Source organism: Emys orbicularis, chromosome 19, assembly GCF_028017835.1.
Source record: "Emys orbicularis isolate rEmyOrb1 chromosome 19, rEmyOrb1.hap1, whole genome shotgun sequence".
Lineage (NCBI taxonomy): Eukaryota > Metazoa > Chordata > Testudines > Emydidae > Emys > Emys orbicularis.
In genome coordinates this window covers 15,668,430-15,684,590 of record NC_088701.1, presented here as the reverse complement: position 1 = coordinate 15,684,590, position 16,161 = coordinate 15,668,430, and the positions used below count along the sequence as shown (strand labels likewise).

The 16,161-nt window shown below is 55.8% G+C and overlaps 1 protein-coding gene across 1 annotated transcript; it reads left to right on the top strand.

Annotated features, from left to right (window-relative positions):
- Positions 1–246: 246 nt before the first annotated feature.
- LOC135892009 (epoxide hydrolase 3-like) lies at positions 247–10,424 on the top strand. Its single transcript, XM_065419682.1, has 7 exons — positions 247–315; positions 2,030–2,115; positions 2,698–2,855; positions 3,674–3,802; positions 4,205–4,308; positions 7,344–7,492; positions 10,205–10,424. The coding sequence occupies exons 1-7, from the start codon at positions 247–249 to the stop codon at positions 10,422–10,424; spliced, it is 915 nt and encodes a 304-aa protein (XP_065275754.1).
- Positions 10,425–16,161: the final 5,737 nt, after the last annotated feature.

Genomic DNA, 16,161 nt, shown 5'->3' with positions numbered 1-16,161 from the left:
GTCAGAGCTGTAACTGGGGGCTCAGGCTATGGGGTGCAGGATCAGAGAGGGCTGGGGGTCAGAGCTGTAACTGGGGGCTCAGGCTATGGGGTGCAGGATCAGAGAGGGCTGGGGGTTGGAGCTGTAGCTGGGGTTATGGGGGGCAGGTTCACAAGGGGCTGGGGGTCAGAGCTGTAGCTTTGGGGCTGGGGTTATGGGGGTCAGCTGGTGCTGACCCAGGGGCCGTGTCGGGCCTTCCGCTGGAGGATGCGAGAGATGCCACCACCATGCCTTACCGATGCCTCCTATGGGGAGCACCGCTACCTGCAGCTTAAGGTGCTGTGGGGTGTGTGTGGGGGGGGAGGGGATGGGTGGGACAGTGGGGCTGGGTCAATCCCTGAACAGATCCTCCTGCAGAGTCTTGAGGGGCAGTGGCCTGCAGAGTCCAGGCTGCAGCTCTTACCCCTGTGATGGTTCTTGGGATGCCCAGGAATGAGTCACTTTGGAACCCCCGGCCTCCAGCCAGAGGAAGTCTTTGTGCTTAAGTGGGTGTCAGCTCCCTGCCACCTCCAGTCTGTTAGCCCCCAGGCAGCCCTTCCTTTGCCTTGCAGATTAACAATAGGTGCACTGCAGTCCCAGAGCCCCTGTGAAGCATTCCCCTGTAGTGCCTAGCCCCCGTCCACTGAACACGGAGACTTGGCAGGTCAGCTGTCCAAGGGACAGCGCACACCAGCTGGGATGGTTCAGCATCGTGTCTAACATCACAGGGCTGAGTTCCAGTTCGGGTGAGAACAGGCGTACAGGTCGTATCGAAGAGCGAGAGCTAAGAGCTAGCGAGCGAGGATGATGGAAATGGGAAGGTGACACAAGACAAAAGCGTAACACGATGCTTAGAGACTAAACTTCACTTATTTAACCATGTGTTCAATGCATATACACAACTCCTTCAATATCCGCCATCCCCCCCACCTGCAATGATTCTGAGGAGCGGGATGACATCGCCTTCCATTGGAAACCTCCCATGATGTCATTGCTGGGTAAACGCCATTAAGTGGTGTGCTCGGTGTAGTGAGTTTGTCAGGCTGTTGGAACCGTGAACCCTTTGCCTGCTGGTACCAGTGGGGCTCTGCCAGCCTCCTGCCCAGCTGTCCCCCATGGTTCTTGCTGACGTGGGGCTGTGGCACAGGGGAAGCTGGGGCAGGTGCTGCAGACAAGGCCAGTGTCTGGGATGAGACAAACGAGGGCAGAGGTGGGCAAACTACAGCCCGTGGGCCACATCCGGCCCGCGGGACAATCTTGCCCGGCCCCTGAGCTCCCGGCCAGGGAGGCTAGCCACCGGCCCCTCCCTCACTGTTCCCCCTGCCCCCCAGCCTCCGCTCACTGCGCCGCTGGCGCAATGCTCTGGGCGGCAGCGCAGCTGCAGAGCTGTGGCCTGACCCGGTGCTCTGGGCTGTGCGATGGCGTGGCTGGCTCCAGCCGGGTGGCGCAGCTGCCTGTCCTGGTGCTCTGGGTGGCGCGGCTGTAGCACTGCCAGCCACTGATGCTCCAGGCAGCGCCGTCAGGGAGCAGGGGGGGTTGGATAGAGGGCAGGGGAGTTTGGGGTGGTGGTTAGGGGGCGGTGGTCAGGGTGGTCAGAGGGTGGGGAAAAGGGGGGTTGAATGGGGGCAGGGGTCCTGGGGGGGCAATCAGGAAGGAGGGGGGGTTGGATGGGGCGGCAGGGGGCAGTCAGGGGTGGGGGATCCGGGGGCAGTCAGGGAACGGGGGGGTTGGATGGGGCAGGAGTCCTGGGGCGGGGGGCAGGCCAGGCCTGGCTGTTTGGGGAGGCACAGCCTCTCCTAACCGGCCTTCCATACAATTTCGGAAACCCGATGTGGCCCTCAGGCCAAAAACGTTGCCCACCCCTGAATCAGGGGGACACCAGCTGCTAAGCCCAGCAGCCCCATTGGTCAGCAGAGGCGCTGGAGGTGCCGCCCAGCTCCTGCCATGGTGCAGCTGACCCCTGGGTGACTGGGCATGAACATTTCCTTCTCTCCCCTCCCCATCCTTGCAGAGCTCGGGGCTGCATTTGCACTATGTCACAGCTGGCCAGGAGGGGGCGCAGCTCATGCTATGTCTGCACGGATTCCCCCAGAACTGGTAGGTCTCTCTGGCTACTCTTGGGTGGGAGGGGCCCCTGCTTCCCATGGCCTGTGAGGAGTTGGGGTGAGGGGGTGTTTATTACAGTCATGCAGGTCAGGGCCCCGTTGTGCTGGTGCTGTACTGACCAAGCAGCCCCGAGGAGCTGACAGCGCGATGGAGGCAGGACAGGTGAAGGGGCAGAACACACCAGTGGACACCGGTTCAAAGGCTGGCCCGGAAGGAGGGCTGCGTCCCCAGGGCAGGGCCTGCTCAGGAACCCTGAATTCTCTCCCCAGAGAGCTGAGCCCTGGAGGATGGTGCCACTGAGTAGCTGCGTGTTCCTCCTGCAACGCCCCTTCCTCTCTGCGCGGAGGTGTGTCGCGCAATGCTGGGTGAGCTGTGCTGGGGGCGCTGGCTAGCACAGCTCAGGCTCCCGCGCTCAGCCCTGGCTCTGGACAGCGCCCTGGCCAGGCAGCTGCGGAGGGGATGGGAGCAGGGAATGGCCCCGAGGTTTAGCTGGCGGGGACTCTCCCCCCAACCCCTGGCTCGGCAGGGTATCCCCTAGGCACTGATTGAGCTCAGGGCTGTGTGCATTGGCAGGTTTGCCTGGCGCTACCAGCTGCAGGAGTTCAAGAGGCAGTTCCGGGTGGTGGCGCTGGACCTGCGGGGCTATGGGGGTTCGGATGCCCCGCGCGGGAAGCAGCACTACCGGATGGAGGCCCTGCTGGAGGACGTGCATGGTGTCATCCAAGTACTGGGCACCAAGGACCAGAAGGGTGAGGAGTGGCTGCTGGGCGTGTGAGAATGGAGGCCTCCCCCTCTGTGCTTCGGCTGGGGAGGGTACGAGCTGCAAGGGAGCTGGCCCCTCTGGTGGAGGAGAGGAACCTCCCTGCTCAAGCTGTTCCCAGGCGCAGAGGGGCCTTTCCTTGAGACCCTGCTGTGGACCCCTTTGCACTGTCACAGATGGCTCCCCCTTTGGATGAGTTGTGGGAGTGCCCAGCCTGAGCTGTTCCCGCAGAAGGGGCAGAGGGGTTCTCCTCCAGCCCCGACAACGGTGACCCCAGAGCACCACCGAGGTTGGGTGGGGCACTGTGAAGCCTGGGATATGCCCCCGACCCCAAACCTTAGCATCTCCCTGGTTGGGCGCCACATAGCAGCAAGTGGGCAGAGCTTGGCTGCCGTGTGGCAGCGTGGCTGTGCTCTGCTGAGTCGGGAGTTCCATTTCTGGGGCGAGAATTGGATCAATGAGCAGGTGTGTCTACAGCAGAGACAGACGCTCAGTGTCCCATCCCACCTGCTTGCTTGCTTGGTCTGTCCAGGCTGTCCGAGCCTCTGGCTATTGCCCCAGTTGGGGAGCAGGGAGACAATGGAGGGGGGCAGCTCTGTGGCAGGAGGGAGGTGCGGGGGGTAGGGCAACTCTGTGGGAGAAGTGGACATACCCTTGGCAGGGTAAGGTAGAGGGGGAGGCGGGTGGGGTGGGAGAGGCAGTGGTGGGGCACCCTGACTGTGGAAGTCCAGCTCTGTCCAGCGTCACTCTGCCCTGACAGTCGGTCTGCCTCTCTGTCTCTGCTTCCAGGCTTTACCAAGTGCATCCTGGTGGGGCATGACTGGGGTGGCACCATGGCGTGGAAGTTCGCCATGAATCACCCCGACATGGTGGAGAAGCTCATTATCATGAATGCCACCGACCCGGCCGTGCTTAAAGGTGATGCTCTGACCTGCAGGGGTGCTGGGCTCCCCCCACGAGGGTCTGTGGCAGGTCCAGGGTGGAGGAGGCTGGTTCTTGCAGCACAGGCGGCTGTGGTGCCTGCCAGCAGCACGGAGGTTTCGACCAGGTGACAGTAGCACTCCTTGGGGTGGGGAGACGAAGGCTCTTGGGGTCTCTACATTGTGGCTGGGGCTCCCAACCCGTCCCCCCCCCCCGGGGCTGCAGGCTCTCCGAGCACCAGGCCAGCCCAAGCGAGCTCTGAAATGACGTCACTGGCACGTGCCGCGTGACTTTCGCTCCTGTCTCTGGTGGGAGCCCTGAGTGTTCCAGGGGGCACCGGGGTAGGAGGCCCTCCAGCCTCAGCATGTCAGTGTCTGCCTTTCTGCCCACCCGCTGCAGAGTACGGAGGAGGCCACCCCTGCCAGCTGCTGCGCTCCAGCTACATAGTCATGTTCCAGCTGCAGAGGCTGCCTGAGCTGCTCTTGTCTTTGGGTGACTTCCAGGTGAGAGCAGGGAGTGGGGGGTGGGTGAGGTGGGAGCAGGGAGTGGGGCTAGTTGGCTGGGGGAGCTGGGGATCCGGGGAGGAGGGGGGTGGGTGAGGTGGGAGTGGGGAGGTGGGGGTGGGGGAGGTGGGAGCAGGGAGTGGGGCTAGTTGACTGGGGGAGCTGGGGATCCGGGGAGGAGGGGGGTGGGTGAGGTGGGAGTGGGGAGTTGGGGGTGGGGGAGGTGAGAGCAGGGAGTGGGGCTAGTTGGCTGGGGGAGCTGGGGATCCGGGGAGGAGGGGGGTGGGTGAGGTGGGAGTGGGGAGTTGGGAGTGGGGGGTGGGTGAGGTGGGAGTAGGGAGTGGGGCTAGTTGGCTGGGGGAGCTGGGGATCCGGGGAGGAGGGGGGTGGGAAGGGACCTGGCAGCCGTGGCTCAGCTTAATTAGGATTCCAAATGTGCCCATTTATAGAACTGCCCCTTCGCTCTCCCTGGGTGTAGCCACCTCTGGGGAGGGATGTGGCACCTGGTAACCACCCACTATGCAGCATGTTAGGGCTGGAGGGCAGGGAGGCAGGGTGGAATGGCCCCAGTGGGAGTTGAACCCTGACTTGTCACTTGGGAAAGCTGCCAGGGGATCGTTAATGACTGCAGACATTTACAGCTCTGGTGTGCAGCTCCTTCAGCGCCCCATACAGCCCTGCTGGGGTATTGGGATCGGCACTGACTCCTGAGGTGAGGGCCCAGCACAGTGCAGGGGGAGAAAACCTGCCTACTGAGTGGTGACTGGCACTGCGTCCGGCACTCCCTTGCCTTTCAGCTTGGGGGGTAAAACAGAGGCCCTAACCCCACTGGCACTTGTTAAAGATCTCGGGTGCTTTTTGCAAGGGTGCTGGCCTGGCTGAATTCTGGGATTATACCCACCTAGGGAATTCAATTCTGTCCATCTCCCCACCCCGCTGCTTTCTTTTGGATGCACCAGTTGAGCTCCCTCTCCTCCTCCTGTCCCAGTGGCTAGGTTCCACCCCAGCAGTGACTGCATGTCAGTGGTGGGTGGAAATCTAATCTACCATTTTTTGTGTGTGTATTAACCATGGCCCTGTAAGTCAGAGGGACAGTGGCTGCTTTGTAAACGGGAAACACCCATGCTAATTAGGGATCATCCCATTCCTAATGGCTGCAGTAATAAACTGCTGGTTAATTAGCAGGTGCGGAGGATAGAGATTAATGGGAAGGGGCTGGGAGTAGCTAGAAGGAGGGGCAGGAGTGACACCATGGAATTCATGCTGGATAAAGGTCGCTCCTACAGCAGGGTTGGGAAGGGGGAACTAGTCAGCCCTACATTAAATGGGGGAGAAGCTAGGAACCGGTAATGCAGCTAGAGAGCATGGGATTGGGGGATCCCAGCGAGCGGGGCGGGAATGAGTATCAATTAATTTGGCAGCTGATAATATCCCAACAGACCTGAAGTGAAGGGGGGAACAATGGGCATGACCCTCCCAGGATGGGGCCACAGACTGTGTTGTGGGGGTGGAGGGGGGGCTGGGATAAAAGCTACTGACTGCCTTTGGGGCAGTAATTACTGGAACTGCTGCAGGAGCAGCTAAATAGCAATCCAATGACCTCTGCTTTGGAGGGAGCTGAGCTTTATACTAAAGGACCCTGGCCCTTTGGAGCAAGGTGCTTTGTTCTGGGCTGCCTAGAGCCAGACTTCAGGAGAAAGGTGGGAAAGTCAAACCCATGAAAGAAAATAATTAGCTGGTGGAACTCACTGCTATGGGAAGTCATTGAGGCCTGAACTTAGTGAGGTTCAAACTTAGTGATGATTCTCTGGGTAAGGAAGAGAGCCAGAGTTGTTAGGTTATGACCAAAACCAAAGGCAAAACACCATGTTGGCCAGGAGATCGACAGTCCTGCTTCAGAGCCTGGGAGGAGACCTTGTGGGGACTGGGGGTGAGTTCTTACCCCTTCCTGTCTAGCAGCTGGCACTAGCCCTGTCCGAGATGGGATCCCGGGCTAGATGGGGTGTGTGGCTGATCCAGGTTGGTGATGCCCATGTCCCCTCCTCCCCATCTGTGTCTGTCCTGTCCATGCCTGATCTGGAGGCAGGAGCTCAGCAGTGTGACCACCTCTCTCTACATCCTCCAGGATTCACTGAGGAGATGTATTTTAGGGTCCCTCGTTATTCTGGGATTCTCCCCTGGGATTCGGGATGCTCTGTCATGGGGAGGGTCAGGACTCGGCCCTCTCTACACACACTGTTTGGGCCACCACCGGGGAGACAGCCCTTGCTTGATCAAAGCCACGTGGGGGTAGGGTGACCAGACATCCCGATATTGTCCCTACAAATTGTCCCGATATCTGCCGGCAGCGCTTTTTTATTTTGCTCCCCCCATGTGTCCCAATTTTTTCTTTCCCTCACCTGGTCCCCCTAGGTGGGGGTTCTAGAGCAGTGCTTCTCAACGACCAGTGCTAGGACCAGCACCAATCCCTGAGATCTCCCTGACACGTTTGGAAGACAGCAAGCTTGTTCCTGGTACGAAAAAGGTTGAGCAGCACTGTTCTAGGAGAAGCAGCATGAGCATGCGAGGGGCCCATTCTGGGATAGAGGAGACGGAATAGGTCAGTTTCCTCTGTGGAGGCCGCTGACTCCAGGCTAAGCCTGCAGGCTAGGAAGAATGGGGGGCAATTTTGGGGAGCACCCCACCTGTCCCAGTAGCCGGGCAGGGTCATCTCTGGGAGAGGGAGCCCTCATACGCCAGGCTTTTGACACTAGCTGGAACTCTCTTTCTGCATTTCATGGGGGCTCCCCATCCTTGCCGTGGGGAGCAGGCTCACTGGGCTCTGTAGGGAGCTAAGATTTGGGGCAGGACAGTCTGTTGGCCAGGAGCCAGGCCCCCACCCCTTTGGCTTGCCAGGCTCCAGATCCGAGCCATCCCTGCAGAGGGATTAGGCTACCTGGCTCTGGATGGCGCATGATGGTTTGTCTGCTGGGAGCTGCTCACCAAGCCCCAGATCTGAGCTGTCCCTGACCCCGGCAATGTCTGTCCTGAGGCAGCTGTTGAAGGACACTTTGGGAGGCAGGAAGGGAGGAATCCAGAACCCTGAGCGGCGCCTGACGACACAGGAGCTGGAGGCCTACATGTTCAGCTTCTCCAAGCCCGGAGCGCTGACGCCACCCCTCGATTACTACAGGAACATGCTCAGGTAGGGCCCCTGCCCCTCCATGGAGCTCACCCCAGTGCAGCACACTGAACCCAGTGAGTTGCCCCTCTGATGCTGGGGAGATGGGACGGGTGAGGGCACACGTGCTGGGCTGGGAGGAGCAGGAGGGGGAAGTGGCTGCTGCCCCACTGGCTGCCCGAGCAGCCCTGCAGGGAATGAGTGGAGGGGCTAGTGGGTGGCAGCCCCGAGGCAGGGAAGGGATGTGCTGGGGCTTGCACAGGACTGTAGGATCCCATTCCACCCCGTGCTTCCCTGACACTGCCCAGAGCCAAGGGCCGGGGGATCTGTCTGCACTGGGAGCTGCGGCCCCTCTCTGCTCCCAGAACCAAATCTGTGGTGTAGTCGCCCCTGGCAGAGTCTGGTGCTGCCAGGCAGGGCCGGCTCCAGGGTTTTGGCCGCCCCAAGCAGCCAAAAAAAAAGCCGCGATCGCCATCTGCGGCGGCAATTCGGTGGAAGGTCCTTCGCTCCGAGCGGGAGTGAGGGACCGTCCGCCGAATTGCCGCCGAATAGCTGGACCTGCCGCCCCTCTCCGGAGTGGCCGTCCCAAGCACCTGCTTGCCAAGCTGGTGCCTGGAGCCGGCCCTGCTGCCAGGGGTAACTATGGGCATGTTGACACTACAAACTTAGGTTGACCTATGTTAGGTTGACTTACAGCCACCGCAGATTCGTATCCACACTACCCTCCTTACCAGCACGATTCCACCGACTTAAGTGGGGCAGTGCCGGAGGCTGAGAGCCAGGGCTCTCAGCTCTGTGCGTGGCTGCCCCCCACCCTTCCCTGGGCTCTCAACTCCCAGATACCCACTGCTGGGAGCTCTGATGGCCCTCCCCCACACGGCTCCCCACGGGGAACTCCGCACCCAGAGCCTGGGCGGCTGCCAGGCTCCTGATGGGGAGCCAGGAACTGGGAGTCCGAGGGCAGCCGGGCTCTAGCTGGAGCCCTACACCCACCCCAGGGTGACAGCCTGAACTGTGAGCTGGGCTCTAAGAGGGAGCCGTGAAATTATCAAAAATGACATCCAATAGCTGATGTTGGATGACACGGACGCTGTGTCACCCTATCTACACTGACATAAGCCCTAAGCCTCTTGTGGAGGTGGAGTAGTTATGTCAGAGGAGTAGTGCACTTACATCAGCAGGAGCAAGGCTGTAGTGTTACTCCTGGGGAAATTCTGCGCCACTGCGTGTGCGCAGAATTCATGTTCCCTGCAGATTTCTTTGCTTCCCTGCAGAAAAATGATTTTCTGGCAGGGAAGCAAAGGGAAGCTCCAAGAGCAGTCATGCACCACTCCCTAGCTGTGCAGGTACATCATTTCAGGCATCCGGAGTAGCCAGTGGTGACGTAAATCACCATAGGGCTGGGAACACCCCGGCCAGTGGCTCCTACCCTGAGCTGGGATTAGCTGCTAGTCCCGGCTGGGCTGGAGGCAGGAGGGGACGGGACTTCCTCTTCCCCTGCAAGGAGTGCTGGGGCTGTGTCAGACCCACCCCCAGAAACCTCCCTCAGCTGCAGGAAGCTCAGCATCCTCCCCTGCTTCCGGCCCCCATCGTTCCTAAGCTGTGGGGACGGGGGGCAGTGTACAGGGAGCTGCTCTCCCATCCACTCAACCCCTGTGCATATGGACCTCCCATACCCAGACACCCCTGCCAAGCTTCACCCCGTACACCCAGAACCTCCATGCCCGAACCCCAACACCACTGAACCTCAACCCCTGCATCTGCAGCCCCCTGCACCCAGACCCCCTGCCTCCAATCACCCCCCACTGAGCTCTCTACACTCAACCCCCCATCCTGATGAGCCCCACCCCCTGCACCACCCTGAGCTCCCACATCCAGACCCCCAGGCCACTGACCCCCAACTAGCTGCACCCAGACCCCCGTGCTGGGCCCCAACCCCTTTCACCTGGAAGCCCCTGCAGAGTCCCATTGCACCCCCCCAATGAGCCTCTGTGCATCAGATTCCCTCGTACCTAGACCCCACACTGAGCTGCCTGCATCCAGATTGTCCCACACAGAATCCAAAACCCCAACACTGAGCCCCTCCACACTTTGATCCTCCCTGGTTGAGCCTGCCTACCCCAGACCTGGTGTGCCTGGTGCAGAGGGCCAGGGCCCCAGTGTGTTTCTGGAGTAGGCCCAGGCCTTGTGCTGTGTCAGGATTGGGTGCAGCCTCACCACTGAGTCTGTGTTCCTGGGGGTGGGGGTGGGGAGGCTGTAGGGTGATCTCCCATCTTCGTACAGCCATCGGCCTGTGCTCCCCACTGCCATGCTGGAGCCTCTGCATTTATTTATTGACAAATAAAACTTGCAGAATTAATTTTTTGGTGCAGAATGCCCTCAGGAGTAGTAGGGTGGACACTGATATAGCTAGGTCGATGTAAGGCAGCTTACGTCTACCTAACTGTGTAGTGTAGACCAGGCCTTAGTCAGGTGCTGCCAGGCCTGTGAGTGGCAAGACAAACCCCCAGGCTCTCGCTGGGGTAGCAGGTCTAACTATGGAGTTCTGGGAAGGAAGGTGCAGTCAGGCAGCTGCCCCAGAGGCTGTGCCACCCCCCATCAGCACTAAGGTAACCTGAACGCCCTCCCCCGTATTCCGCTTACCCTCCTGTCTTTGCCCACCATCCCTGTGCTGTGAGGGGGCTCTGTGCCCACTGCCCTGGGCAAGTGCTCACCTCTCTCTCCCCCTCCCTGCAGCAGGAGCTCCATGCAGTGCAAGGACGTGCTGGTGCCCACGCTGGTGATCTGGGGGGAGAAGGACGTGTACCTGGAGGCTGGGATGATCCCCCTCCTGGAGCAGTATGTGCGCAAGCGCTGCCACGTGCGGCGCATCCCAGAGGCCAGCCACTTTGTCAGCGAGGACCAGCCCGACAAGGTCAATCAGCTGATCTGGAGCTTCCTGCGGGAGAGTGACTGAGCGGGGCTGGTGCCATGCCTGGGCCCCATTTACTGGCTTGGGTGTGGCAAGGCAGGGACCTGATCCTGGCAAACCAGCCCCGGACCCTCCACTGGGCCAAGCCCCCCCCCCCGCACTAATTGGTCTTGTGCCTGGGGTACCATCCCTCCAGCAGCAGGTCACCCCTCCAGATCCTGCCTGAGCCCTCCTGCAGAGAGGAGCCCTGAACTCCCAGACGTATAGGTAGGGCCCTACCAAATTCACGGTCCATTTTGGTCAATTTCAGAGTCATAGGATTTAAAAAAGCTGAAATCATGATTTTTTTTTATTTGCATCAGGGTGTTGTAACTGTATGGGTCCTGACCCAAAAGGGAGTTGTCGGAGGGTTGCAAGGTTATTGTGTGTGGGGTTGCGGTACTGCTATCCTTCCTATTGGGCTGTTGCTGCCGACGGCGCTGCCTTCAGAGCTGGGCAGCTGGCGAGCAGCAGCTGCTGGCCAGGAGCCCAGCTCTGAAGGCAGAGCGGCCGTCAGCAGTAGCACAGAAGGATGGGATGGTATTGCCACCCTTACTTCTGTGCTGCTCCCTGCAGAGCTGGGCCCTCAGTCAGCAGCCGCCACTCTCCAGCCGCCCATCTCTGAAGGCAGCAGCACAGAAGTAAGGGTGGCAGGGTCTGGTATTGCCACCCTTACTTCTGCGCTGCTGCAGGTGGGGCACTGCCTTAAGAGCTGGGCGCCCAGCCAACGGCTGCCTCTCTCCGGCCACCCAGCTCTGAAGACAGCGCAGAAGGAAGGGTGGCAATACAGTTTTAATCTGGAATCGCCCTGAATATGGACATTGGACTAGAACCCCGTGGACTAATTCTGAAAGAACTCTTTGCAACTACAAAGCTCACCATCTCTACTCTGAATTTAATCTCAAGAACTGTACTCGTGTCTGATCTTTTATGCTGATCTTTTAACCAATTCCCTCTCTCTTTTCTTTTAATAAATTTTAGTGTAGTTTAGAAGAATTGGCTGTAAGGGTGTATTTGGGTAAGATCTGGAATATTCATTAACCCGGGAGGTAATGTATCTGATTCTTTAGGATTGGTAGAACTTTCTGATATGATGAATAAGATTTTCATTGATCCTCCTCCTATTTGACTTGGGTGTCTGGGTGGAGGCCTGAGGCTGGGTTGCTTTAAGGGAACTGTGCTGTTAGTTTCTGGGTAACCAGTGAGGTACAACAGAAGCTGTTTTGCGCTGACTTGGTAAATGTAAGTATTGGAATATCCACCAGCTTTGGGGATTGTCTGCCCCATTCTTTGTAGCTCACCTTAATTGAGTGACTTCAGTGCAGGCTCCCCTGGGACTCTGGTCACAATGGTCTTTAGCTCTGTTGTTCCTGGCAGGTGGGAGCCCCTGCTCAGTGCCTGGAGCCAGGGTTTCACTGCAGTGGTGCCGGGGCGGTGGGGGGAGCTTAGCGCTGACCTCGCTAGAAAGGATGGCTGGGGGCAAGCAGCTCTTTTCTGCTGTGGATTCCCCACACTAACCGTTCCCCTTAGTGACTCCCTGTGCTCTGCTCACCATGCATATGGCTGGAGCTCAGGGTGCCTCTCTGCCAGGGATGGGCCCCTTAGCGCCTGGACTGTAAATCCATTTGCAGAGGGTAGTGGCCCGTGGATAGAAAGTGCTGCCTTATGGTCCCAGTGCTCTGAGTGTGTTTAATAAATGACATTTGGGACAGAAACCTCCCTGGTGTGGGCTGTTCACCAGCCGGCAGGTGTGGCCGGCCTTGGACAAGGGATCTGCACCTCGGGAAGCCTCCCAGGACTAGTCAGAGATCTGTGTTTACTGTGTGAGTTAGGGCTGCCCTGAACATGCCTGTGTGGGGCTGTGCTTCCTCCCCCCTCCCCGCCCCAGGCTGCCCCTGCTTGCAGAGAGGCTGCAGTTCCCAGCTGGGATTGCTGACGGCCAGGAATCTGGTAAATGGGCGTGTGGATGCCTCTGGGGCTGACTGGGTAAGTAGGGGGCAGCAGCCCAGCTTACAGCCACTGACTGGGCAGAGAGGTAAAGCTGTGCCTGCTTCCTCCCAAGTGGCTGAGGGGGGACAGGAGACCACCTGGGCTGCCCCACTTGCTTGCTGTCCAAATTGCTAGGGCCCCAGCCTCCCCCCACGGAAGCCGGCCCTGAGCAGGAGGGAGTTGGCTGTTGCTGCCCCCGCCCAGTAAAACGGCTCACTTTTGCTTTTCCATCAGCTGCTGCACAGAGCTCCCCTGTCCCCAAGGCTGGGCCCCTCACTGGGGTATCTGGGCATATCACAGACACCCCTGGGTTTAAGAGGGAAGAAGCTTCCTTATCCCCATTGTACAGCGAGGGAAAGGGACTCCCTAAGGCTGTGCAGAGTCTGTGGCAGAATGAATCCAGGTGGCCTGGCCCAGCACCAGAACCACAGACCAGCCTCCTGCTTAAAGTGCCCAGGGCTAGAAAGAGACCTCAGCAGGGGAGGCCTGGCCTGCCTTCTCCCCAGCACAGCCACACCCCTCTGCCCCAGCTCCAGTCACCTCTGCCGCTGGAGGCTCTCCTTTCCCAGCCCTGGCTGGAGTTGCATTGCACACTGGAGGCTCAGAGAGGTTAGGGCCAGAACGAGCAGCCTCCCCCACAAAGGGGCTGAGTTGTCTGACAGCCCAGCAGGAGCATGGGGCAGAGGCTAGGCTAGAACCCAGGGCACATGGCTCCTAGGCCAGGACCTTATCCACGGACCCCTCCTTGGGCAGGCCTGCAGCCCCTTCTCCCAGGCCCCGTCCTTTGCTAGTAGGGATGGCCAGTGTCTCTGCTGATGGCACAGGCTGGGCACAGGAGAAGCAGCTGGCTCTGGAGTAGCCAGCGTCCAAAGCAGCCGGGTTCTCTGGATTCATCCCTGTGCTCCAGACCCAGGGGTGGCCCTAGACTAGCTGCCAGCAACTGGCATCCTAGGAGAACCATGCAATCGGCGCCCCAAACCCCAAGGGCAGATCTAGGCTGAGGTTTTTGGTAAACTGGGAAACATTTTGCCCCTTTTTTCCTTTTAATGTTTTTTAAGCTTTAAACAGAGGCTTAATTATTTGGTTTGTCTGTCCATCTGTCCAACCAATGTTTCTGAGATCAGATAAAATAGAGACACAAAATTTTCAGAATAGATTTGTACATGACAGCTAGATGATGTTTCAGTCTGATTTCAAATAAAATGCATTAAAAAACGTTGTTTATAATTTTTATAATTACAAATCCAAAATCATCCATTACGCTATACTGCTTTAACTGTCATTTCCACCACATCCAATATAGAAAGAAATAAGAAAACTCTTCAATGAACTTTAACCTGTATTTACAAAACACTCCAAATAAAAAACACTCTGTGCTCTTAAAACACGACTTTTCTTGCTTTAAGTTTTGAAAATTCAGTCTCTAGTTCTTTTAGATCAAGTTTTCCAGCTATTTCATGCTCTATTGACATTGTGGCAAGTCCAACAAGTCTCTCTTGCACCATTGTTGAACGCAGATATGTTTTTATCCATTTTAACTTTGAGAAGCTACGTTCCCCACTAGCTACGGAAACTGGCAAAGTTAAAAGAATGCGTAGAGCTATAAAAATGTTTGGAAAATTGTGAGTTTATTTTCACAAACAAACTTCAGAATTTCTTCAGGAGTGGAATGTTTCTTAAGTCGTCTTGAAAAAGCCTGAACCTCACTACACAAATCTGTAGCATCAATGTCTTTTGAATTTTCATGAGTCAATGCCGACTCCAGTTTTATACAAAATTCTCTTATCTGTTTTGCTGTTTTCTTTTGCAATCTGTGGATATCATATAGAAAGCCAAATACTGACTCCAGCTGCCGCATTTGTTGAAATCTTTCATCAACCAAGTGAACAGCAGTATCAAGGACTCCAAAGTAGAAATTCACTTTGAACCTTTGTTTTGGGTTCTGAATGGGTGTGTCTCGTCCTTCATACAAAAACTGCTGTTTCTTTTGCTGAATGTGAACTGGCTCTGGTTCAAATTCTGTCAGAAAGTCTATTTCTTCAGCAAGCTCAAGAGCATCTCCCAGTGTTCTTTTGAACCCTTCAGCACTTCTGAATATTTTTAGTTTGCAGCAATTTTTGAATAGCAGAATGTAGGTTCAAGTTCTTTTCCTGAATCTGCTTAGTAGTGAGGTTAATCTCGAAAAGGATATTATACCACAAAATGAGTGAAGTCACAAATTTGAACTTGGAAAGGCCATTTGCAAGAGCTTCTGCATCTGAATGTGCAGTATTGCCAGATGATCCAGTAAAGGTAGTATCATCAGAAATTTCAATTAGGGTATCATAAATGTTTCCAAGTTCATAGCATCAATGCGACTCTCCTATCTTGTCTGACTAAGTGGTTTCACAGTTAGAGAATTCACATGGCGAGTCAGAATCTCCCAACGGCATGTTGAGCCTGAGAAAAACACAAACACATTGCACCAGGTCAAAGAAACTGCTTGCCTCCAAACAGCATCTAGCAGCATCACTGCCAACCAAATTCAGAGAGTGCTCACTGCAAGGAACGAATAAGGCCCTAGGATTGATTTCCATCATTCTCCTTTGCACATCACTGTCTTTACCCTTCATATTACTCCCATTATCATAGCCTTGGCCATGTAAGTTTTCAACAGATGACATAGTTTCAAGCTCTTGTAGAATAATTTCAGTCATAAATGCTCCAGTTGTCTCCTTCAGTGGTATGAAACCCAAAAAATGTTCCTTTATGAGCACTTCAACATTATCTTCATCTGCAGACTTTTCCATATCCACAAAATGAATGATCATCGTCATTTGTTCAACATAACTCACATCTGGTGTACAGTCCAGTATTATTGAAAAGTAATACTTTTCATCTAGAAGTAAGTTTCCATCATCTTGAGTTTCCAAACTGCTTTTTTGTGGATGTGAGCTACCCTCATCTCGAAGTAATATACCTTCATCTTGATGTTCCAAACAACTGCTTCCATGCAGATGTGAGCTAACCTCCTCTCCAAGTAAAATTCCTTCATCTGGATGCTGTGAACTACTTCCATCTTTATTTGGATTAAAGAGAAGATATTTCAGGAAGGATCCCTGCTGTTTTGCTTGGTCCTTTTCCTTCTCGGCCTTTTGTTTACGATACTCAGCGCTTGAGGGTTTTCTTTTTCCTCTTTCTGCCATGGGGCATTTGAATATTATTATGTACTGTGCTCCCGACTGCAAGCATTATAGCGTTAAGGATGGCTGACCCACCCACCACATGGTTGGTGATTTAAACCACATTGCAGCCATCCCAACACGTCTTTTCACTGCTTAAAGGTTCAATGATTAGTAACATATACTCACTTACCTATTAAAACAGTTAGTTACAGCATTTACGCGGAAACAAAATGACCATTTTCAACGTTATAACCCGACACCGGTTGTTTGGAAAGTAATCCCCTTCCTCACGGTTACCCGCTTGGAGTGTGATGTCATCACTTTTATAGTCTATTAAGCATTAATGCTGTTACTTTTCTTTGATGGATCTTATTTATTACATGTGAACCAGTTATAACAAAGAAAAGTTCATAATTATACAGCCCGATAATAACGCTAAGGTTTAATAACGCTTAAAGATACTCACGTTTTGGATTTATAATGCTGAAAGATGTTATTCTTTATTCTTTGGCACCAAGAAACACAATTTTCCACAGTATTCACTCAATTCTTAACCATCTGCCTGCGATGTGTGTTAAAATGACCATTTG

Excerpts from the sequence above, each read along its gene's own strand:
- LOC135892009 (XM_065419682.1), top strand. The coding sequence starts at position 247 with ATGCGAGAGATGCCACCACCATGCCTTACCGATGCCTCCTATGGGGAG. Across the intron at positions 2,856-3,673 it reads TGGTGTCATCCAAGTACTGG|GCTTTACCAAGTGCATCCTG; the intron begins GCACCAAGGACC and ends CTCTGCTTCCAG. Across the intron at positions 7,493-10,204 it reads TACTACAGGAACATGCTCAG|CAGGAGCTCCATGCAGTGCA; the intron begins GTAGGGCCCCTG and ends CCCTCCCTGCAG.